General features: G+C 40.7%; 1 protein-coding gene across 10 annotated transcripts in view; it reads left to right on the top strand.

Moving 5' to 3' along the window:
* Window positions 1–25,955, top strand: part of EYA4 (EYA transcriptional coactivator and phosphatase 4) — a 244,302-nt gene that overhangs the window by 183,363 nt on the left and 34,984 nt on the right. For 6 of the 10 annotated variants that reach the window (XM_032780517.2, XM_032780514.2, XM_032780518.2 and 3 more), the window contains 5 exons: window positions 6,880–6,946; window positions 9,285–9,427; window positions 9,557–9,700; window positions 11,038–11,117; window positions 11,366–11,549. In XM_032780517.2, the coding sequence (XP_032636408.1) occupies window positions 6,880–6,946; window positions 9,285–9,427; window positions 9,557–9,700; window positions 11,038–11,117; window positions 11,366–11,549 (618 nt within the window). The remainder of the gene's footprint in view (window positions 1–6,879; window positions 6,947–9,284; window positions 9,428–9,556; window positions 9,701–11,037; window positions 11,118–11,365; window positions 11,550–25,955) is intronic. The other 4 variants (XM_032780521.2, XM_032780519.2, XM_032780527.2 and 1 more) reach the window with 2 other exon arrangements.

The following is a 25,955-nucleotide window of genomic DNA, read 5'->3' on the forward strand; positions in this document are numbered from 1 at the left end:
GAGTTCCTCCCTATTTGTTAAAATCAAATCTAGAACAGCTTCCCCCCAGTAGCTTTTTCAACCTTCTGAAATAAAAAGTTGTCTGCAATGCAGTCCAAGAACTTATTGAATGGTCTGTGCCCCACTGTGTTATTTTCCCAACATATATCTGGATGGTTGAAGCCCCCATCGCCACCAAATTTTGGGCTTTGGATGATTTGTGAGTTGATTAAAAAAGCCTCTTCCACCTGGTTAGGTGGCCTGTAGTAGACTCCTAGCATGATATCACCCTTGTTTTTTACCCCTTTTAGCCTAACCCAGAGATTCTCAACACTTCCGTCTCCTATGTCCATCTCCACCTCAGTCCAAGTGTGCACATTTTCAATGTATAAGGCAACACCTCCTCCTTTTTTCCCCTGTCTATCCTTCCTGAGCAAGCTGTACCCATCCATACCAACATTCCAATCGTGTATTATCCCACCAAGTTTTGGTGATGCCAACAATGTCATAGTTGTATTTATTTATTAGCGCTTCCAGTTCTTCCTGCTTATTACCCATACTTCTCGCATTTGTATATAGGCATCTAAGATACTGATTTGATCTTGCCTCCCAGTTTTGCCCTGACCCTCCTTTCTCTCTGCCATTATAGCCCATGCTCCCTCCTATTTCCGACCCATCTCCCAAGTCTCCATATTCTCCACTTACATGTGGGTTTTGCTCATCTGTCCCCATCGAACCTAGTTTAAATCCCTCTTCTGGAGCAAAGGTTCCCTATGGATGCAGACTTGGCAGCCAGAGATAGCCAGCTCCAGCAAGAGGATATGTGTGGGTGGGTGAAGAGGAAGGGAAAAATCCATAATTCTGTGGATTGATAAAATGCCCAGGTCTGTAAGTTGAAACCGTCGAATCCAGGGGTCCCCAACACGGTGCCCGCCGGCGCCACGGTGCCCATGAGGGCATCTAAATGCGCCCGTGTCCTGGCCGGCGGTCGAGCATCTGCCAAAATGCCGCCGAATTTCTGCGACGTCATCGAGAGGCATCACTGCCGAAATGCTGCAGAAATTCAGTGGCATTTCGGCAGATGCTCTGCCGCCGCCACAGTCCTTCGTCTAGCGCCTGCCAGACGAAAAGGTTGGGGACCACTGATCTAATCTGTTAAATTTACATGAATAGATATAAGTAGGTGACATCAGACCACAGTCAGGAGTATTTCCTACTCTCAGGAACCCTGATTCAGCACTTAAACACACACTTAAGCCCCATTAAAGGGACTTAATCAATGCTTAAACTTTTGTGTGTGCTTAAATGCTTTGTTGAGTAAGGATGGACTTAAGCATGTGTTTAAAAGCTTTCTTGAACTGAAGCCAGAGTGAAGTGACTGATGAACTCCCAGTGCTGACACCAGTCTGAGTCTCCACCATTGTGTACTATCTTTGCTTGGGGTTAAACTCTATTTTCCTGACTTACAGACTGTAGACAATAGGCAGTGCATTGGAGCTGAGAAGGAGGCTGAACAAGCCCTGCAGAATGTAGTGTATCCACTGCTGCTTCGTGACCGTATTGAACACTGGAAGTGATGAACACACAGACTGCTCCATCATATATACCAGGGCAGGATTGGGTTTATAATGTAATGACAGTTGAGACTGTATAGATGATTCTGTAATAAATCTTCATTTTCAAAGGTTAACATTTAGATTCTTTGAAATCACACTGGGACGAAACTTGCCAGCAAGCATGCATGCTAGTTACTTTTCAGAACTATTTTACAATCAAAAATACCTGTGAACTTGACTTCATCATTAACTTTTTGATCTCATAATATAATTGCAAACTTATATATGCTACATTAGAGCCACGTAAAAGTTAAATAGCATAAAGGCCACATTAAAATAAATAGGAAATGTCACATCTCAGACTCAAATAAACTAATGTTAATAGTGAACGAAAAGCCACTCAGTTCCAGTAAATTTCGAGTTAAACTCTCACAGACCCCTTAATTCAGCCTTTGGTATTACAATATGTACCATTTAATCTCTCTGAGGATTCCACAATGCTCTGTGAAGTTACCACTGAGAAAATATTTCTCTCCCCAGGCATGGCTTAACTAAGTATACAAATAATTTTGTGCACCACTTCTACTACAATAGGACAATGTATCTGTAAAGAATTGGTTTTGGTATTTAATATTTTATAAAATTCAGGAAACTCTGTGATACTGTAGAGGACTATACTGTACAATACCAATGTACTGTACATGGGGCTGCAGGACACTGAGAAAGTTTAACTCCAAATTTTCTTGCTTTGACAAATTTGCCTTGACTGCAGGGTTAGCTCAGCACACAGTTTTGTGTTTAAGTTGCACGGAAAGTTAGGTGAATTTGAGAATTATTATCAATTTTAATGGAGTAGCAAGCAACTTCTAGGCTTTCCATCTTCATCCCTTTTTAGTAAATATTTATTATCCACACAAAAAACTGAGTTATAAGAACATTATTACGGGTTACAAAATCAAGCATTCAAAAGTTAGGAAATGGAGAATTAAGTTTGCCTGCACAATCTCAGTTTGTCCCCCTTGTGCATATGCATTATGGTCCAGTCTTTCATTAGAAGATCACATGCTACTTTTTCCCACTGGATCCCTGCCTCATTCAGTGCACTGAATGGATAGTGCTCACTTAATGAGCAGCGTTTCAATGTTTTTTATTTTCCTCATTGTTCAATGTATGGCCCCAGGCCCTATGTTCTGCATGCTATTCAAACCCTGCCCAGCATCACAAGAACTCTGTGGTGCAGACAGGAGTAGAATCTAGTTCTCCAGAGCAACATTCAGCTGTCTTAACCCAGAGATCTTCCTGCAATCTCCTGCCTCACTCACTCTGTACTTTCCAACTTCTGCAACAAAAAAATCGGGGTTCTATGCATAAAAGTCTCCATCACTACACATCCCTGGTTCATCCCCCAATTAGTTGATCCTGTGCACTAAATGAGGCAGGTGTCCTGTGGAAAAAATATTGCATCACATAAGTAAACCCTTTATCAGAATGTTCATACACAAGGAGGCTGGATTACGGTTGCACAGGCAACTTCAACTCTGGCATTTTTGGAGTGTTTGGATTTGAAATCGTAATAATGTTATTAACTTATTTTTTGTGTGTGTAATTTCCTTAGTTTTTAACCAGTAAGCTGAAAAATTAGAAATTTCATCATATGGCATCATATTTACACCTACATGGGTCATGAGCAAGGTGGAACCCTTAGATCCACCACACAGATCTCTGCCACTTGAGCTAACGGCATAACTCATGATGTAGTTGGTTGTCATTTTCTATGTGGATCAACACTAGAGGGGGATGGGACACACTGCCAGTGGGTTTCTCAAATATTTGCTGATAGCAGAGGAAGGTTGAGACTCAAGAATCTTGAGTTCCATTCGAGGCTCTGAAGGAGAATATGCTGTAATGGGCACAGACTCGTCTGCCTGGGCCCCCCAAATGTGACCCTCTTTTTCCCCCATCCCCTCCAACCTGTCCCTGTCCTGTTCCCCTCCCCTGGGTCCTTGTCCCAGTCCTATTCCTCTCATCTGGTCAGTCCCAGGCTCCACTCCTCAGGCTGCTCATCCCAGCCCCAGATTCCTTGCCCCACAAATCCTAGTCTTACCTCTCCAGTTTCCTCATCCCAGTCTCCCCTGACTCCCAGTTCCAGTCTCCTTGCCCAGCCATTCTCAGTTTCCTCCGTCTGACTTCTGAACTCATCTGTCTCCCCGACCCTGGCATCCAAACATTATTTCACACTTATTCCCATCCCCACTGACTCTGTCCCAATTTTTCTTCCCCCTCATTCCCCCGGCTCCTTGCCCCAGTCTCTTTGCCCAGTCAGTCCCAGTTCTCCCCCTACCCCTTAGCTCCTTTTCAGATCTGCCTCCCTTCTACACCCTCTCCGCTTATCTCCTGCCTCCTGCCACACTGGCTCTCGGTCTCAGTCTCTCCGCCCCGCACCCCAACTCCCAGCCCCAGTTTCCCTTTCTCCCTCCCTACCCCCCAAACTACTCCCCTTCTCCCGTCCCTGCATATCCAGCTTTTGTCCCCTCTGCCCTCGAAGCAGGCAGCTTTCTCCACCATGCTGCCTGGGCCCAGTCTCTCTGCCCTCATTTCGGGTGTCCCAACCCAGCTCTGCAGCAGTCCAGACCTACGGTAGGACTGGATCATTCTCATTGCAGAGTAATGGTCAGGGAGTTTAGCTACTAACATGTAAAAGGTTGCTATTGCGTCTGTGTGCGCTGTGATTTTTCAAAGGCTTATAACTTGGCAAAATTTGGGTGGATTTTCACAGGGACAGCAAAACCATATCCCTCGCACAAAAGTCACATTTCTATTCCCTGTTCCAAAACATGGGGACACTAAAACAGGGTCCCCAGAATGTTTTAACATGGACAAAACAACTCTTTTTCCCTCTCCTCATTCTTGGAGCATTGTGGCTGATCTTTTTCAAAAAAAAAAAATTCATCCTGAGACAGACATCAAGCATAGAAATTTTCGCCCAAGCAGTTAAAGTTTGGCAAAGTTATAAGCAGCTGAAAACAGGTTTTTATAACTGAAAATGTCAGGCAACCTTAATAGCACCCAGAGGACTTGGTCAGGGTCAGAGTCCCTTTGTGCTAGGTGATATACAGATACATAAAATATGTTCCCCAAAGTTCTTACAATCTAATTCAACATATACAAATTGGTGTAACAAACTATCAGAAGGGTTTGAGAAGGGAGGATGAGAGTAATGGTGAATAGAACGTAAGTTACATAGCCTACCTATGTGCATGATTCAATGTCTTCAGAACATTCAATGATGTGTTGAGGTAGCTAATATTATAAAATATATGCAAACAAAAGATATATAGAGATATATATAGATATACATAAAAAATACTTCCTGGGCATCTATATTTTTTCCATCTCAAGAGAGATCAGTTTAGGTCCATGAAAGAAGGAAAACTACTAGTGCAATACTATTTGTACAGTCATTAAGGTGAAATGTAAAGAAAATGAAAATATGAAAACAAGACAGGTTCAAAAATATTTTCTTAAGTCTTTCTGAATGCACAAAATAGAGAGATGGGTGTGCAGAGTTGTTTAATTACATTATGTGTTTTGCTGTAAAAATGCTAATTTCACTATGAATGATTTGATAAGAAAAACAGTCCACCCACTGTAGCTGTTGTAAAGTTTACTTTATACCAGTTACAGTAGTATGATAACCTGTTTTGTTTTTCAAAGTTGGTCAATTAGCTGGATCTTCCACTTCTCAAAATACAGTTCAGTAAATAAGAGAAAAAGAAATGGCTTGATATTTCATCTAATTACATTACTGGTCAAAAAACTGCAGAGATGCAGTTAGTGGATCATTGAAGTTCGTTGACCTGAGAATCTGCAAGATCATCTTATTTAACTGTTTTGTCTTCATAAAGAGCATTGAGGTGTTGTGGGGAAGAGTAATTATCTTCCAGGAGTTTAGCAAATAAGAGAGAAAACCCTTCATTGTTTTATAAGTAGTTTGCTTTGATGTATATGCTGTGCAAGTTTCAAATTGAAACTGATTGCACAGAGTCTAGAAATTATTGTCCAATATTTCCTAGTTTTCAGGCTAACCTAATGTGCATTTAAGAGGAATTAATTCTTTTCCTTCTTCTACATTTTCCTAAATGTTCTAAATATGTTTAAAATAGCTTAAAAACTATGAAGTTCTGCATGTGTTCAAAGCAGTAGATCTTAAAGGCATTCATTAGACTTGGATGTAGAAATATATCATATTTCATAAAATATATAGGAACCCAAACCTATTTGTCACTTATACAATTCTAAAAGTTTGCAGTACCATTATGAACAACTCAGGAAGTGTATACTTTGAAGTACAGCTATGATTGATTAGACTACAGAAATTCCAGTGCTTCGTTGCATACTACTTTAATCTTTTGAACAGTGAATGAACAGCAGATGGCCTAATAAAGACACTCTGTATATTTTCTCAATATGGATTTGCTCTGAAGGGATTGGTTCAACACTTCAGAGTACATATATTTGGAATACATCTGTCTTAGTCAAGACAGATGGTTAACGGAAAGTGAAACGTCCAAATTCTTGGAATTAGTCCAATTTGGGTGCTGCTTTTGATTGGAAATTTTAATAGGATATGACTATCCTTCTATAAGCTTTTTCGGAAGAATACAGCTGCTAATAGTATAGGCAAATAAAAGGTTGATGGCGACTGAACTGGGATTTGTTTTACTTACATTTCAAATAAAAATATTGCCAGTGTCTTGCTCTAACTGATCTGAGGTGAATTTGTTTTCCCGGGCTATCAATTTGATATCTTTCATGATTGCAAAATTCACTAAAAAATTCAAACTTGAAAGAAAAAATATTTTTCAAATTCCAAATTGTATTTAAACTTCCAAGTGTTGGGTTTTTAAAGGAGATTTTATAATTTTTTCAATCCTATATAATACTATACATTAGATCAAAGCTTTTTTAAATGGCAATTTTGTAATACATTATAGTAAGTTTCCATTAGTGACAGCTTCATGGCTTGTGGATCAAATATTATATGTGAATTGTATGCCTCTAAAATGTATGCAGAAATATATAAATCAAATTTAAAAGGTGCTGCATGCTGATACTGGGAGACAATTATTTTTACAACCTGGGTTACTTGGGAGTTTACTGTATGTTTTCAGTTTGCATATTAAAAATGTAGTATTTTATCCTTGACAAAAGGTTGTCCCATTTTAGTTAGATACTCTTCAAATGTAATATTTTAGCATTCATTATCTCTGCAAAGGTTTTGGTATGTGAATTAAATCCATTTTTGTTTTTGTTAAGTATTGCACTCTTGTTTTCTGTTTTGCAGTAATAACAAGTAGTGGCTACAGTCCAAGATCGGCACATCAGTACTCGCCGCAGATATATCCCTCCAAGTTAGTGACCACATCTTTTCTAGCCTATCATAGCGAATGACCAAGACTTCAGGCAATTCTGTTGTTCAAAGTTTTCAACAAGTGTTAATACACAATAAATAAGTAAAAGTAGTAATGAATGGGTACATAGTTAAGAATTTAAGACTTGATACTGATCCCTATTAGCATCATTTCTCTATTTTTTTTCTCTCACACAGTTGGTGAAGATCTTGGTTTGGCTCTTAGATGTGCAGTTATCTATTGTTGCACAACATATATAACTGATTTTGTGCACACATGTAAGGGCAAGATTGAACCCTAGTGGTCAAGTTCTCAAACGTGTGCATGTAAGTTGTGCTGACAGAATATGCTCAAACGCATGGAAACAGGCACTTGATTGGGAAAAAACACAATTCTATGTGCAAAATGAGTACTTGAATGCATAAGTACTAGTGCAGAGTTTCTCAAACAGGGTTTGCTGCTTGTGTAGGGAAAGCCCCTGGTGGGTTGGGCCAGTGTGTTTACCTGCCCCATCCGCAAGTCCGGCTGATCGCGGCTCTGGGCCAATGGGAGCTGCTGGAAGCGATGGCCAGTAAGTTCCTCAGCCCGCGCCACTTCCAGCAGCTTCCATTGGCCCGGAGCAGTGAACTGTGGCCAGTGGGAGCCACGATCGGCCGGACCTGGGGACGGGGCAGGTAAACACACTGGTCCAGCCCACCAGAGGCTTTCCCAACACAAGCAGCGACCCCTGTTTGAGAAACCCTGGATTAGATACTTACTCCCTTCCCCCACTTAAAATTGAGATTCTCGTGTAGTCACATGACTTCAGAGAGCTGGGACTTTAACAAAACACCAAATATTGTGAGATTTGACATAAAATCACTAGAGTTGGCAGCATACTCATTTGCATGTGGCACTACCAGTTTTGTGCACACATGTTCTTGATTGCAGTGTGAAGTTTGTTTGCTTCTGCATACTTGACAGGGCCAGGTAGGAGGCTATATTTGAAAATTTGGCATTATGTTTCTAAAATGAAAACGTTGAAACATTAGCAGGTTATGCTTTCTTAAGCTACTTTGTTTTGGTACATTTGTATTCACATCATGATATAACAAATATATAATAAGATGACAAGTAAATGTCAAAACTATGCATATTAGAGAGAGACTTTAATATCCTGGGACCAACACGGCTACACAACACTGCATATTAGCAAGACAAGGTGAATGAGGTAATATCTTTTATTGGATGAACTTCTGTTGGTGAAAGAAACGCTTTTGAGCTTACACAGAGCTCTTCTTCAGGCAACTACAACAACACTGCAAACATCAGTGAACTAAGCGTAGTCTTTCTAATTTCACTTATGAGGGGATTTGGCTAACAGCGCATCAGATATTCTTGTCCAAATATATTACAAGGTCTTATTGAATTTGTAATTTACTGTAATAATTTTTGGCATCTAAATTAAACTGTAATCTTTTTCTGATAGCAACTGCTGCCAACTATGCTGAAGTGGTTAGGGAAAAAAGCAAAAGAAATTAGTATTTGATATTTAGTCATGGCTTTTAATGGCTAGGTTTCAGTTACAATAATTCTTCAGAGTGTGTTTGATGACTCTTGGTCCATAAAATCTTATTTGACTTTCCAAGACAAATATTTCTGAATACATTTTTGCAACTCTGGAGGGTAAAAATTGTAAACTTGATTTTATTCACTCTTCCTGTAAAACTTCAGTATTCATAAACAAAAGATTACTTGTATTTCCATTCTTTTTTCTGTAACCCAAATTTTCCAAATGTTGAAAGCCCATCTTGTTGAAGTATTACTGTAGGCATTTTTAATGCCACGCTATGGGCTCAATCCCTCTCCCATTGAAGTCAGAGGGCCAGATCCTCAGCTACAGCTACTGCACACAGTACAAGTTTGTGTATCTTGGTGCTCACATTTGTATTTCCCTGATCCTGCTGCCACTGTGTCTAGGACAGTTCTCCTTCACTGGGTTAGAGCAGCCTGAGGACACCTCTGATTGACTAATGCCAGATGTTCATTGCTCCAAGGGGGGCGGGACGCAAAACCCTATAGTGCTATGTTAACAGTGGGATGATCCACCTAGGGCTGGATACAGCAGCTTTAAGGTTATATTATGCTGGTGATATGGTAGAAAACATCCATGCTGCACCAGAGAATGTGACCCAGAGAGTCTCTCCATTTACTTCAGTAAGGTTAGATTGGATTCCAGAAGAGTAATTGTTGACAAAGAAAACTATTTATTGACTTCTTGAAACCTTTTTCTTTTATTGCTTGAATCAACATGCAAAGTATTTGTTGCCACAGTAATGCTATTTTTCCTAATATTTAGGCCCTATCCACACATTCTTTCTACACCAGCAGCTCAAACAATGTCTGCCTATTCCGGACAGACCCAGTATTCAGGAATGCAACAGCCTGCAGTCTATACAGCCTACTCACAGACTGGACAGCCTTACAGCTTGCCTACTTACGGTATTTTACCTCTGATTGTTATTCCTTCTTAACTAGAAGTAAGATTGTCAACCTGAACATTCTTTACTTTTCTCCCCATCTGCAAGAAAATATTTTAAAGTATTGGTTGAAAATTAATTTCTCACACAGATTTGGGTGTAATGTTGCCAGGCATCAAGACGGAAAGCGGGCTTTCGCAAACACAGTCACCACTGCAGAGTGGGTGCCTCAGTTACAGTCCAGGGTTTTCCACACCACAGCCTGGCCAAACACCGTATTCTTATCAAATGCCAGGTCAGTAACCACCATCATCATTTTCCATCTTTCATTTCAGAGGCACTACTTATGAGTGAGGTGTTGCTCACTCATAAAACGTGTGAGTAGGAATATCTGAAGTAGGCCTTTAGGTTCAGATGTTCAAAGGTATTTAGCAGGGCTGTCCAGAGGATTCAGGGGGCCTGGGACAAAGCAATTTCCGGGGCCCCTTCCATAAAAAAAAGTTGCAATTCTATAGAATACTGTATTCTCATGGGGGCCCCCGTGGGGCCCGAGGCCTGAGGCAAATTACCCCACTTCCCCCCTCCCACCCTTGGGCGTCCCTGGTATTTAGGTGCCTATGTTGCATTAAAGTAAGTGAAATGTATATGCAGGCTGATACCTGACTTCATGCAAGGTATTATCTTTTAATGTAGCATTATGATGTGCATTTCTTTGTAAGAAACAGTTATCAAAAGACTCAGGGCCAGTATCTAAGGGTTTAAAGATGCAGATAGGCACCTAGTGAGATTTTCAAAAGAATCCAAGCAGGTTAGTCACTTAATTCCCATTGAAATCAATAGGAACAAGGGGCTAGATTCACAAAAGGACTTAGGTACCTGATTGCCACTTCAGGTGCCTAAATCCCAGAATCAGGTCCCACTAGGCTTCACAAAATCCCCGCTCAGCTGCCACTACATCCTGTAAATGCCTAAACTCACTTGGCACTTCAAAATTTTGTTGCAGTAAAAGTTCCCTTGGGATCTAGGTTACTGCCTTTCAGCATGTGCACTGCAGCCCCATTCCTAGCATGCAGCTGCCTAAGCCCCAGGGTGATACAGAAACCGGGGAAGGTAGATGTTCCTCCTCCTAACTAGCTTGCCTGCCTACAGGTGAGCTTACACAAAACAATGGAGAAAGGAGATCTGCTTCCTTCAATTCTTAACCCAGTGGATATGGTATTCATCTAGAATGTGAAAAATCCTTGGTTCAAGCCCCCCTTTTACCTGAGTGGGAGATGGGATTTGAACTGTTTTATGCTGAGACTGGATGGTGCAAGTGAAGGTGAACTAAGCAATGAATATACATAAAGAGAGAAAGAACAAAAAAAAGAAACAAGGGAGTGGTTGAGGCACTGTAGTAAGTGTGATAAGTTTTTCATGAACATATTTTCCAAGTTTTCTTGAACAATATGAAAAGGGAAAATATAAATCTGGAAGCAATTTTTTATTTCTGTTGAGCATTCATTAGAATTTTTTATATTTTGAAGTCAGAATCTCAGTTATTTGTGCTTCTGATTTGTCTGTGTTGTAATATGAAAAATGTTTTCAGTACACAAATAGGTTCTTGTAACAAATTATTTCCTTTAAATTTAGGTTCTAGTTTTACACCCTCATCTACTATTTATGCAAATAATTCAGTCTCGAATTCTACAAACTTCAGTAGTTCACAACAGGTATGAATATTGATACTTTTATATATGCTACAGAATAAGAAAATATTTTAAGTGATCAGGCAATTGCATAATTTGACCAATTTAGGTTAAAACAGGACTATTGTGATTCAGTGTTTGATAGGACAGCAGTGTACTTTAATATCTAACCACATATTGCAATCTTCATGAGAAAATTTGATCAACCTTTTCATTTAAAATACATGATAAAGAAATGAGTTCACTTAATAAATTGGCATTACTTTTTCCAGGATTATCCATCCTACACAGCTTTTGGCCAAAACCAATATGCACAGTATTATTCAGCATCAACATATGGAGCATATATGACCTCAAACAACACAGCTGATGGCACGTCTTCATCATCATCAACCTATCAGCTACAGGAATCTCTCCCAGGCCTGAATAGTCAACCAGGTACAGACCTTCATCCAGGTGAAAAACTTTTGTGTATTTCATCCCATCAGATTAGATGTGTGAAAGCAGAAATTGGGTAATTTTTCAACATAGGTAATTTTTTATCCAAATTGGGATGAGCATAAACTTTTAAACTCATCTTAGTGTCTCTAGAAGAAAAAAAAATATTATGAAAACAATCATGAGATTTTTAAAAAACAAACAAACATATATTCAGGTTATATATTAAACCACAACCAAGTAATTTTGGCAAACTGATATATGTATCATTGTGGAAATGAGAAAAGATTCAACCATCAAGTACAGGAACTCCTCATGTTAAGTCATCCCGGTTAACATTGTTTCATTGTTACATTGCTGATCAATTAGGGAACATACTTATTTAAAGTTGTACAATGCTCCACTCTTACATTGTTTGGCTGCCTGCTGTTTCCACAGCTGGCAGCCTCCCTTTGTCCCCTGCTCCTCACAGCACCTCCCACCCACCGGCAGACCCCGTGGATCAGTCCCTTTCCCCTCCTCCTCCCCACCGCGTCTCCTGCCCGCTGCAATCAGTTGGCTTACAGTGTTTTGGGGGTGAGAGTGGGGAGGAGTGAGGACTGGGCATGCAGGCTCCCCCTCCCTCCCCCGCGTCCTCAACACCGCAAGCCAGATGATTGCTCTGGGCAGGAGGCGGGGGCGAGGGAGGGGAAGCTTGCATGCTGAGTCCTCGCTCCTCCCCCTCCCTCCTTCCCCCTAAACACCGCAAGCCAGCTGATTGCCCCAGGCAGGAGGGAGGAAGGAGGAGTGAGGACTCGGAGCGCCTCTCCCCTGCCTCCTGCTAGTGGCAATCAGCTGACTTGCAGCGTTTAGAAGGGAGGGGAGGGAGGGAGGAGGAGCAAGGATGCAGTGTGGGAAGTAAAGAGGGAGGAGGTGGGGGGGAGAAGAGTCAGGTCAAGGATGGGGGTTTGGGGGAAAGGGGGGAGTGGGCGGGTTGAGGGTTGAGCCCCTCACCCCCCGCTCCTGGTGCTTGCAGAGTAGGGGAAGCTGCCACTGCTGCACAACATGCTTCTCTTAGCCTACAGTGCCTTCAGCCTCCTTGCCTGCCTCATCTCCAGTGCCAGTGGGCTATGCCTGTGTAGGGTAAGGCAGAGGCACCTCCCAATTATAGTACTGTATTGTATGTACAGTATGTTTGTAAACACACACAGCACGTGCACAGTACTCCCCACAGCGTAGTATTAAATTGCTTGTTTAAAATTGTTTAAAACTTATAACTGTATTAAATTGCTTGTTTAAAATGTATATAATGCCTCTTGTCTGGCAAAAAAAAAAATTCCCTGAAACCTAACCCCCCCATTTATATTAGTTCTTATGGGGAAATTGGATTCGTTTAACATCGTTTCACTTAAAGTCACATTTTTCAGGAACATAACTACAACGTTAAGTGAGGAGTTACTGTATGCATCTTTGAGTGTCCAAAACTATTGTGTTGTAGCAGGACCCCTCTAATTCACACTCAAAAAGGCAATCCCTGTTCAGTTCTCAGCAAAGATTTAATAACAGAATGGGGCTGAGATCTTGTATTACTGACACCTAATAATAATAATAATACCTAGCTCTTCATCCATAGATCTCAAAGTGTTTTACAAAGGAGGCTAGTCCCAGAATCCCTGTTTTACAGATGGGGAAACTAAGAGCATGTCTACACTATAGACTTAAGTTGTCCTAGGTTAGGTTGACTTACATGTCCACACTGCCTTTCTTCTGTCTGTGATGCGTGTTCTCACCAAGAACGCTTCCACCAACTTCAGAGGGGCAGTGCAGGGGGCTGAGAGCCAAGGCTGTCAGCTCCACACAGCTCCTTGCTAGTAGCCTGACATCCCACCGGGCTGCCCCTCCCCTCTTGGCTCCCTGTTCCCCACCAGGAATGGGGCAGCTGACCAGACACTGGGCACAGATCTCCCGACCAGGAGTCCTGCTCCCCTCCATCAGGAGCACCGCAGCCAACTGGAGTGTGGGCACAGAGCTCCCCGCTGAGCGCAGCTGTGCTCCCAGTGGGGAGCCGAGACCCCAGGGGGCAGCCGGGCTCCTGGTGGGGAGATCCCACCCAGAGTCCAGTTGACTGCAATGCTTCCAGCGGGGAGCCAAGAGCCTGGGGACCCTGGGTGGCAGCCGGGCTAGAGTGGGAACCCAGGACCCTGGGGAGCAGCAGAGCTCACTGTGGGGAGCCAGGAGTCTGAGTGGCTCAGCTGGGGAGCCAGGAGCTGGCTTTCTTGTCAATTTCACAGCTCCGTGAAATTGACGAGAATGATAGCCAATAGATGTAAGTAATGCAGTGTCTACAGGGACACTGTCTTGCCCTAAATATACCAACATAAGCCCTACGCCTCTGGTGGAGGTGGCATTATGATGGTGTAGTAGGGCACTTACATCGGCGGGAACAAGGCTGTAATGTGTTCACTGATATAATTAAAGCAGCTTGTATTGTCCTAACTCTGCAGTGTAGACCAGGCCCTAGGCACAGAGAAGTGAAGTGACTGGTCGAAGGTCACCCAGGAGGCCAGCGGCAGAGCCAGGAATAGAATCTACATCTCCAGAGCCAGTCCAATGCTCTATCCACTAGGTCACACTGCCTCCCTTATTACAGCATATTTACTAGTACCATATATTTTGAAGTATTATCATAAATAATTAAAACCAAACTACAGTCGTTTCTTTATTTAGACAAGCACTTTTTAATGTGCATGCCAATAGAGCTATCAGGTATTAGTATCAATCTATTTAAATTATATTAAAAGAGTTACAGTTGCAAAGTAAAGCACTCAGAAGCCAGGACAAGACAAAGTTAAGTTTGCCTGACTAATTATGTGCCTTTGGCCATAAAGCATTACAGTATTTTATTATATAATCACACTAAACTTTTTTACAGGACCTCATCTCATTCAGTGAATGAGGTGGACGTTGCTGCGTGAATGAGGCAGCTGTTGAGTTTTTCTTTTTATCTCCATCATCCACCTTATGGCTTCATGCCTGCTTCATATACTGCACATCATCCAAACACTGCTGCCCATAAAATTGCTTTTCCTTCTTTGTAGACTTTTCTGTGGTGTTCATTATATTAGTAGATGAGCATCTCACAGAGGTTAGTGAATTGATCTTTGTAACACCCCTGCAAAGTCAAGCAGTATTCCCATTTTACAAATGTGAGACTGTAGTACAGAGAAATTAAGTGTGGCTTGCTCGTACAAAGTTTGTGAGAGAGACAGTAAAAGATTCCAAATCTCCAAGGTCTCTGCCTAGTGCCACATGCGCTTTATTTGTTTTCCAGGGGACCCTGCTTCATTCATCATACATAACTCCTGACTTAACATTGTAGTTATGTTCCTGAAAAATGTGACTTTAAGCGAAACAATGTTAAGCGAATCCAATTTCCCCATAATAATTAATGTAAATGAAGGGGTTAGGTTCCAGGAAAGTTTTTTTTTCGCCAGACAAAAGACTATATTATACACAAACACACACAGTATAAGTTTTGAACAAATAATTTAATACTGGTACACAGTGATGATGATTGTGAAGCTTGGTTAAGGTGGAGGAGTCAGAGGGTGGGATATTTCCCAGGGAATGCCTTACTGCTAAATGAACTAGCAATTGACTGAGCCCTGACACAACAGTAGCAATTGACACAACACTCTACAAGGCAGCGGGAAAGGAGGGAGGGCAGACAGAGATACACACCCCATGTGTGAGAGAAAAAATGTGCATTTCCCCGTTAAGTAGCTGATCCCAGGCTTAAGTACACTGCCTGGTTAATTAAATCACCTTCTGAGACCTGAGACCAGCAGCTACTCCCTAGAAGCCCCCTCCCTCCATCTTGTGTGCCCCCGCTCTATGGAAGATGGGGGAGGGGAAGACACCCTGACATTAGCCCCCACTTCCCCCCTCCCCCCATACAGCAAGCAGGAGCAGCACATGGCAATGGGGGGAGGGACTGCTGCTGCACAGGGAACTTAGGGGAGTGGGGAGCTGATAGGGGGGCCCTGGTTCCAACCACTCACAAGCTAGCTGCAATGGGCTGCTCTGCCTACAAGCAGTGGACAAAACAGGCAATTGCCAAAGTCGTTAGAAGAGAGCATTTCACAACTTTAAACGAGCTTGTTCCGTAATTGATCAGCAACTTAACATTGAAACAACGTTAACCAGGACAACTTAAGTGAGGAGTTCCTGTACAGTGAAATAGTAAGAAAGTTTATGTTTAAACACATGAGCATGTCTCCCTTTTAGCTTATGCATCTGAACTTGTAAATCTGCCCATGCACTTCCCATTTCTGTGAAGTGCTGAATGAGTCATGCGACACTGTGTGCACGGTGCAACACCCATTTTGAAAATACATTGCATGCCTGTGTTCTTGTATGTTACTTTAAAAATACACTTGCATAATTGGAGTGCTGCATTCTGAATGCTTAGCCATAGTTTAGAGCTTGTAACATTACTGATACCCTAGGTCACATCTTAGCACTACAGTGGCCTGGATCAGCACATTCTATCTAAAGAGATTTGTTGGCTAGAGAAACATGGACTGTGTCATTTAAAATCTACGATAGATGCATCTAGGTGCTTCACTCTCCAATACTGTCTGATCAGGAGGACAAGGTTTCTTTTCCTGCCCAGAGGGCAGAGGATCCTTAATCTAATCAAACAGCTGTGACTCCAAACTCAACAATCAAATCCTAATTATGACAGTATTTATTGAATAAAGAGAGATAACCAGATGAAAAACATAAAAACAGACACTTACTTACTCTTACCATTGATTGATACAAGCTACAAGAAGCCGCATGACTGCAGGTCAGGAAAACAGTTACAATGGTAAAGGATTGGTAGTAGTGTCCTGTGTGCTATATCAGGGTTGCAATTTCGGGTTTCTTTCTTGAAGCTGTCTGCTTCTCTTGGCTTTTCTCCCACTAGTATGTGCACCTTCACCTTCCAGTCAAGGACTGACCCTTACTTAGGGCTATACTTTTAAGTCACAGCCCTGTCTTGGGGGCAGTATGGTAGCCCAATCCTTTCTCCCCAAGCTCTCTACCATGAGTGAGGGGTTTGCTGGCTGCACCTTCCTATGAGATGAGTCAGCCTGACTCCTCTGGTACAATTCACCTGCTCTAATGTGCCCAGGCCATGGCCTGCCTCCTATTTGCCTTCTTTGGGGTATTGTGCATCCATCGACAGATATAAAGAGACTAGGGAACAATTATAGCTGTCTGCTAGATTCTCAGGGTGCGGGAATACTCCCGGTAACCCAGCCACCACACACCAATGTACAGGCCAGATTCTTTATTTCACAGACCCTACTCTATGTGACAGTACATCCATATATGTTCATTGGGATGTAGCTCAGCTTGTTCTGTCTGGCATCTCATGCTTTGAGGGTACAGGAAACCTGTACAGAAAACCTGTAGTTTCTTCTAAAAGTGGCATTATAGCAAAACTCCTGCGGAGAGTGCACAGATAATGCTAACTTAATGTGTTCAGGCACAGACATCCATTCCAGCAAGCACAGAGAGAGCCCAGAGACCTGCTAACAATGCTGCTGTTCCCTAATGCTATTATGAGCATGGTTTTAATTTATAATGCTGACTGGACCTTCACCATGTTCCATAAGCAGTTTAAAGCCAGGCCCAGTCATGTACTGTGTTTGAAGTTATTGATGGTGTGATGTCACGTTGGCCTGAGGGATGTTGCCAGTAACGGCCTAGTGGAAAGAGGCATGTGAATCTTAGCAACTTCTTCCCTTTAGCAGGGAAGGGAACCCAGCTGCTTCTGGAGCTTGGAGGGTGGCACTAGGACATCATGGCTCAGAGGCAGCAATTGCAAGGAGCTTCTGGTTACTGCTTCAGCTGGTAGGTGGGGAAAAGGCATAGTGAGCCTTGCTGCAGGTATACTGGGATAATGGTGCTATGGCCTGACTGTGCACAGGAAGGAATAAGCATGTGCACAAATCAGGCTGCATTGACTTTCCTTGTGCACACAACACACAGTGAAATTTTCACTGGGTTTGTGTGTATGCCTGGGTCAGGGGTGGCTCTAGCTTTTTTGCTGCCCCAAGCACGGCAGGCAGGCTGTCTTCGGCGGCTTGCCTGCGGGAGGTCCCCGGCCCCATGGCTTCAGTGTACCCTCCACAGAATTGCTGCCGAATCCGCGGGACCGGCAGACCTCCCACAGGCAAGCCGCTGAAGGCTGCCTGACTGCCACCCTCACAGGGACCAGCAGGATGCCCCTCGCAGCTTGTTGCCGCAGGTACGCATTTGGTGCGCTGGTGCTTGGAGCCACTGCTGGCCTGGGTCTTCCCTCCTGGAAGGCCCTTTTACAACAACCGTGCTCTTACTCTTCTTGCTCAATTCAGTCATGGCAGGTTCAGTGACAGGGAAGGTTTTGTGCTGGTCCTGCACCAGTATCTGAGTATCACTCTGTCTGTAATAACAGGCCATACCATGTTCATGCTTAACACTTTCCTGTCACTTTATTGTAGCCATAGTCTCACTTGCCAGTGAATGAAGTTTCCCAAACAGGATCTTTAGCTATGTGTTGAATATAGAAAAAAGGAAAGAATTTCAAGCATTGCAATTAATATTTCTAACTTCAGTGAACTGTACTAGGACTTCCCTATCTCTAAATAAGTACACACATTTTTGGGTCCTTCTGTTTGCATTTCTGTCAGATTTGACATGCATTCTTACTGCACCATAGATCTGCATTTTGGTCAGGTTTTTTTAAGTTTAAATTTTCTGAAGCTGTTTAAGGATAAAAAAAATGAGTTTCTCCTTTAATATGGATGAGCCTGCTGTTTGTAAAAAGCAAATCCAGCAATTAAGCCTACAGTTGTTCAAAAACCCAAGCACTACTGACTTCTGCAGTTCTAAAATAGAAGCATGCCTTGCATTCAAGTAAGAGACAGCTGGTAATTCTGATTTAGAGATTAGTTTAATGAAATAAAGTTGGCTCTAAAGACCCAGAACTTACAAGGTACAGTGATTAGTTACAGTACTGATTAATGGATAATTACACAATCATGTACAGTGTTGTTCCAAGGAGAAGCCTGGGGCAACTGGTAATGATTAATGTTAAATGGAAATTGTAAATAGCATTTACTTCAGCTTTTAGGAACTTTCATAGAAGATTTAGAAAGATTTTTTTAATTTTTGGAAGAATTTAGTAAATTGAATAATTCAGAACAAATGCTTTAATATGTTACTTTGTAATTGAATCTTGATTTTATAAAACGTTACATTTTTCACATATATTAAATTTTCTCTTGTGTTAAAAATAATTAAAAGATTCAGGCCAGACATTAGGGTTTTTTTCTTGTAGTCTGCATTTTGTGTAGTCTTGGAAGAGCTAGTAAATAACATTTCCTTTGATAAGGGTCCCCTCCTATAAGACACACATTCAGAACTCTTGTTGAAGTCAATGGACGTTCTGGTTGTGGGGGATTCCAGTTTGTAGTTGTCATTTTGTACTTTTATTTAACCAACCATATTTTCTTCTCTCTCTTATGGAGCACAAGCCAATACTGCTTGGCCTTACTTACTTCCCCATTACCTTTCGTACCTTTCCTGCTATTGGCATCACTCAGGGAATAGAGTTGGTTAATTAATTAGAACTCCCTCTCCTGACTAATTCTGCAACAGCAAAGCAAGATTACTATGAAGTCGTGATTAAATGGAAGTGCTTTATTTCTGTTTAATTTCCTTCTCATTCCTCAGCAAATTATAATAATTTTAGATTGGGGTAAAATTTTCAAAAATGCCTAAGGACCAGATTTTTAAAGGTATTAATTTAGGTGCTGGTATTTATAGAGATGCAGATAGGTGCCTAAATGCCTTTAAAATCTGACCCTCGGTAATTTAGGGGAATCTAAGACCCATTTTCAAAAGTGATTTATGCATTTGGAAACATAAGCCTCATTGAAAGTCATTTGGATTTAGACTCTTAAGTGCCTAAGTCACGTTTGAAAATGGATATTAGACTCCTAACTCATTTAGGCACTTTTGAAAGTTTATACTAGATCAAATTTTAGCTTTGTTTTCTTGCCTCTATCAGTCTGTCCCTGCACTTCCCCAACCCGCCGCACCCCACCCCACCCCAACCTTCCTGAGGGTACTTATGCAGCTTTGCCATTTGTGTGTAATGCAGCCCTACTAGTGAATGTAGTAGACATGACTTTTCTATACAGTTTCATAGGATGGTTTTAAAGCTTATAGAAAGTATTTTTCTATTAATTAGGCATTTTGAATAATTGCTATATAGCCCTATTTAATCTCTATAGACTTCTGCTGTTTACACCTCTATAGAAATTTTCTCTGAGGACATTCTCATGGGTAGTATGTATGCATGTAGAATAAAATATTAAACTAAATACAGAGACATGGATTACTGAATGGTATAAAGAAACACTTTGAATAAAACTTATTTTCTAGGGTTTTCAAAAGTTATCAGTATTGTACTTTGATTTTTGTTTGATTTTTTTGGTAAGAATCAGTGTTTACAAACTACTTGCTACTTAGTTCACTCATTGGGCTATTTTGCTGAGGAAGCAATAAAACAAAAAAGCTAGATTTGGATGTAATTTTTTTTTTATCTTACGTGGGGCAAAGAAAGAAATGTGAGTGTGCATTATGTTGGAATAATTCTGCTTTGCATGAAATGATTGGAAAATAGGTAAATACATAATTACTTTTCATTAGAAACTCATGCCATATATAGGTAGATTTCCATCTCTTCAGCTGTGTATAATTGAAGATCTGTATCAGATCATAATTGTGCTATTATTATTTGTGTGGGCTTTAAGTGGTTTCATAGATTTTAAGAAAGTTTGGAATTCTTTTAACTCCCTCTGTCATGGTATAATTCCCCTCTCTGAACCTTAGCGTCCAAAAGATGGGGTACCAGCATGAATCCCCCTAAGCTTAATTACCAGCTTAGATCTGATAGCTGCCACCAATCAGGACTTGGAGTGCCTGATAAACTCTGGTCTCCCAAAAACCTTCCTTGGGACCCAAGACCCGATCCCCTGGATTTGACCCAAGAAAGTAAACCCTTTCCTTTAGCGTTTTGCCTCTCCAATTCCCTCCCTCCGGGTACCCTAGAAGACACTGTGATCAAACTCCTTGAATCTAAAACACGAGAATCCACCCTCCCCTTTTTCCCTCCCCAGACGCATAACGATTCAGCTCCGTGAAATCTAAAACAGATCAAAACAAAGGGACATTTACCTTCTCCCCCCGCCCCAAGTCTGTGAGTACAGAACTCAATACTTAGCCTAACGAGGGAAAAAAACTCATTAGTCTTTTAAAAGAAAGCTTTTAATAAAAAAAGAAGAGTAAAGATATTCACTGTAATTTCAAGATGGTATTACAGGGTCTTTCAGCTTATAGACACTAGAAGAAAACCTCTCCGCACAAATGCAAATTTAAAATACTTCAGAAACACACATTGCAAATAAAGAAAAACAATTAAAAAAAGACTAAAGCGCCTTTCCTGAACTTACTAGAATTAACAGAAAGATTTTTTTTTGAAGATTGGAGGAATCTGCTTACAATGCCTCTCCCCCAAGAGAGAACACGGACTGAACAAAGAACACAAACACAAAAGCTTCCTCCACCCAGATTTGAAAGTCATCTGTCTTCCTGAATTGGTCTCTGGTCATGTGTTCCAGATACCTTTACAGTGAAAGAGACATTAACCTTAGCTATCTGTTTATGACCCCTCACATGACAAACAGGATTTTAATCTATTAGACGTAACAACAACTTTGAAACACACTTCATTGTTCCATTTTACTTCATGGAATCGCAGGGTTGGAAGGGACCTCAGGAGATCATCTAGTCAACCCCCTGCTCAAAGCAGCCAATCCCCAGAGAGATTTTTACCCCAGTTCCCTAAATGGCTCCTCAAGGATTGAGCCACAGCCCTGGGTTTAGCAGGCGAATGCTCAACCAAAGTTATCCTCCCACCAAGCCTACAGCATCCTGTAGTCTCCCATCCAAGTACTACCACCTGACCTGCTTAGCTTTTGAGTTCAGATAACACAGCAGCGTTCAGGGTAGGGTAGACTTATTTAATAACCTTTGGCACATTGTTCACTAAGAGGACTAATGAACTAAATGATTACTAATGGCAACACAAAGAATTTTTTACTAAAATCTGTAATTCACTCACCAAGTGTCGTTAATTCTCTGTCCTCTCTTCCCCCTTTTAAAGATAGTGCTCTTTTCCCTTCTCTAGACCTTTGGGACTTATCTATCCTCCATGGTTCTCAAAGATAACACTACATGTTCAAAAATTGTTTCAGCTAGTTCTTAATTACTTAAGGTGAATTGTGGCAGGCTTGCTAACTTGATACATCTAATTTATCTACTAGGGCTCATTAATTGCAGTTAATTCACACAATAACTCAGATTAATTGCCAGTTTAATTGCTGTTAGACAACTAGAATACCAGTAGAAATTTATAAATATTTTTGGATGTTTCAAATATAGATTCCATTACAAACAAATAACAAATGGGCACTATTCACTTTATATTATTTTTATAAGAACATAAGAACGCCGTCCGGGTCAACCAAAGTCCATCTAGCCCCAATTATCTGCTAGACAGTGGCCAATGCCAGGTGCTCCAGGGAAGTGAACTAACAGGCAAGGAATCAATGATCTCTCTCCTGCCATCCATCTCATCCTGATTAACGAGGCTAGGGACCCAATCTTACCCTTCCGCTAATAGCCATTTATGACTTAACACCATGAATTTAGCAGTTCTCTTTATAAACGCTTCCTGCCTTATTCACCTCAACCCCAGGTAAGGAGTTCACAAGTGAACTTGCGCCTGACATGAAAGAAACTTACTTTATTTGTTTACCTGCTACCACAAATTATTACACTATTCATATAATAATAATAAATAACTTTCCTTATCCTTTCTCCACATCACTCAATAAAAAAATATTTATACATCTAATATACCACATAGTACTACAATACAAACAACGTCTTAGCCTCTTTAATCGCCTCATATGGACCCTCCCAGCCCCCTAATCATTTAGTTCCCTTTTCTGAACCCTTTTCTAGTGCAGTATCTCTTATGATAAACAGACATATCAATAACTACCATGGATTTTATAAGAAGGCATAAACATATACCAGATCTATTCTCATTCCCTTTTTAAATTCCTGACATCCTGTTGCTTTTGACCCTCTGCACACTGCATGGATCTTCAGAGAACCCACGATGACTCCAGATCTTTTCCTGACTATTTAGGCTAATTAGCCCCCCTATTGTATGTATATTTGGGTTATTTTTCAAGTGCATTGCTTTACATTTATCCACATTAAATTTCATTTGCCATTTTGTTGCCAAATCACTTTTTGTGAAATCTTTTTGAGTTCTTCCAGTTTGCTTTCGGTCTATTATCTTGAGCAGTTTAATATTCTGCAACTTGCCACCTCACTTTTTACCCTTTCTCCAATCATTATGAATAATTGATAGATTGGTCTAGGACTATCTCTGGGACCTACTATTACCCTCCCCATTTGAATTTCTGTAATCCACCTTCGTTCCTGCCTTTTAACCAAATTCTCAGTCCATGAAAGGACCTTCCTTTATCCATGACAGCTTACTTTACGTAGAGCCTTTGGTGAGACCCTTGTCAAAGGCTTCTGAAATCTAAGCTATACTATGCCACTGGATCCCCTTATCCACATGTTTGTTGACCCCTTCAAAAAATTCTAATAGATTAGAGACATGATTTCCCTTACAGAAAAGCATGATGACTATTGCTCAACAGTTTGTTTTTCTATGTGTCTGACAATTTTATTCTTAAGTATCGTTTCGACTAATTTGCCCGGTACCGACATTAGACTTACCGGTCTGTAATTGCCGGGATCACTTCTAGAGTCCTTTTTAAATATTAGCGTTACATTAGCTAACTTCCAGTCATTGGGTACCGAAGCCGATTTAAAGGACAGGTTACAAATCTTAGTTAATAGTTACAAATATCTGCACTGTAAAAATCATTAAAGAAATAGTATTTTTCAATACATCTCATACAAGTAGCGTAGTGCAACCTCTTTATCATGAAAGCACAACTTACAAATGTAGAATTTTTTTGTTACAGAACTGCACTCAATAACAAAACAATGTAAAGCTTTATAGCCTATAAGCCACTCAGTCCTACTTCTTGTGAAGCCAATCACTAAGGGTATGTCTTCACTACCAGATGGATCAGCAGGCATCAATCAATCCAGCAGGGATCGATTTATCGCATCTAGTCTAAACGCGATAAATCGATCCCCTAGCGCTCTCAGTCGACTCCTGTACTCCAGCTCAGTGAGAGGTGCAGGTAGAGTCAACGGGGGAGCAGCAGCAGTCAACTCACCATAGTGAAGACACCGCAGTAAGTAGATCTAAGTGCGTCAACTTCACCTATATTATTCACGTACCTGAAGTTGTGTAACTTAGATTGATCCCTCCCCTGAGTGTAGACGAGGCCTAAGACAAACAAGTTTGTTTACATTTACAGGAAATAATGCTACTCACTTATTTATAATGTCATGCGAAAGTGAGAACAGATGTTCGCATAACACATTTGTAGCTGTTTTGGATTGTTATCAAGCAAAACCCATCATCAGCATGGAAGCATGTCTTATGGAATGATGGTTGAAATGGGAAGGGACATATGAATCTTCAGCACATCTGGCACATAACTATCTTGCAACGCCGGCTACAACAGTCCCATGAGAACACCTGTTCTCACTTTCTGGTGACGTTGTAAACAAGAAGCGGGCAGCATTATCTCCTGCAAAGGTAAACAGACTTGTTTGAGCGATTGGCTGAACAAGAAGTGGGCTTGTAGGCTCACTCTACATTGTTTTATTTTTGAATGCAGTTATTTTTTGTACATAACTCTGCATTTGTAAGTTCAAGTTTCATGATAAAGAGATTTCACTACAGTACTTGTATTAAGTGAATTGAAAAATACTATTTCTTTTATTTTTACAGTCCAAGTATTTATAATAAAAATAAATATAAAGTGAGCATATTACACCCTTTATTCTGTGTTGTAACTGAAATCGATATATTTGAAAATGTAGAAAACATCCAAAAATATTTATATAAATTGTATACTATTTTTAACAGTGCAATTGATCATGATTAATTTTTTTAATCACGCGATGGTCCTACTATCTACATATTTTTAATCTGTTCCCCCTTGTTGTTAATATTGTCTTAAGCATTTGGTCACAAACAACCTTTTTAGTGAAGACTGCAGCAAAACAGGTTTTTCACACCTCAGCCTTCTTGATGTCACTCGTTACTAGCTCTCCTTCCCTGCTGTTAAATAATGGACTTAAATTTTTCTTTGTCTTTCTCTTGTCCTTAATGTACTTATAGAACTTCTTTTTAACTGTTATGTCCCTTGCTAGATGTAACTCATTTTGTGCTTTAGCCTTTCTGATTTTGTCCCTACATGCCTTTACTATCCTTTAGTATACATCCTTAGCAATTTATTCATGTTTCCACTCTTTGTAGGATTCCTTTTTGATTTTCACATCATTAAAAAGATCCTGATAAAGACATATTGGCCTCTTACTGGTCTTCCTATCTTTTCTTATCATTGTGAGAGTTTGCTCTTATGCCTTTAATATTGTCTCTCTGAGAATCTGCCAGTTCTCCGGAACTCCTTTTTCCATTAGATTTTCCTTTCGTGGGACCTTACCTATTTGTGCTCTGTTTGTTAAAGTCTGCTTTTTTGAAGTCCATTGTCCTTATTGTGGTGCTTTTACTTCTTTCTTTCCTTAGAATCATGAAATCTATCATTTCATGATCACTTTCACCCAAATTGTCTTCTACCTATCTTTCTACCTTCAGATTAATAACCAAAAAAAATAACTGTTTGTCAGAATCAAGCCTACACTGGCTGCCACTGGATACCTCCTTCACCTTTTTAATAGTCTGTAAAGATATTAATATCTCAGTATGTAAGTTATGACTATACAGTTTAGGGTCATTGGCCAATTTTGAGACAGTTTTTTTTCTGATTTTGATTGCTGTGTGGACAGTGATGGGGGCAGAGTTCAGGTTGTGTGTTTAACTGAAATATGTACACGTTATTGAGTTACTGTGGTTTGACTACAGCTTTTTAAATGGTTTGCCTTTGTGTACGTAAACTTTAAATTGTTCTTAGTTTGACCTGTGTGACCTGTTCTTTCTCTTGGTGTATAATATATGTAGGTGCAAATGGCCTATATTATTCACTTGTTACCCTAATAAAAATGTTCTTAGAAAAGAAAGTCAGGAAGGAAAAGGAAAGAATTGCCAACTTAATTTATACATTCCTTAATACTGAGCAATTTGACTTGATTATAAACTCTGTGGGGGAAGGGACC

Source organism: Chelonoidis abingdonii, chromosome 3 (assembly GCF_003597395.2).
Source record: "Chelonoidis abingdonii isolate Lonesome George chromosome 3, CheloAbing_2.0, whole genome shotgun sequence".
Lineage (NCBI taxonomy): Eukaryota > Metazoa > Chordata > Testudines > Testudinidae > Chelonoidis > Chelonoidis abingdonii.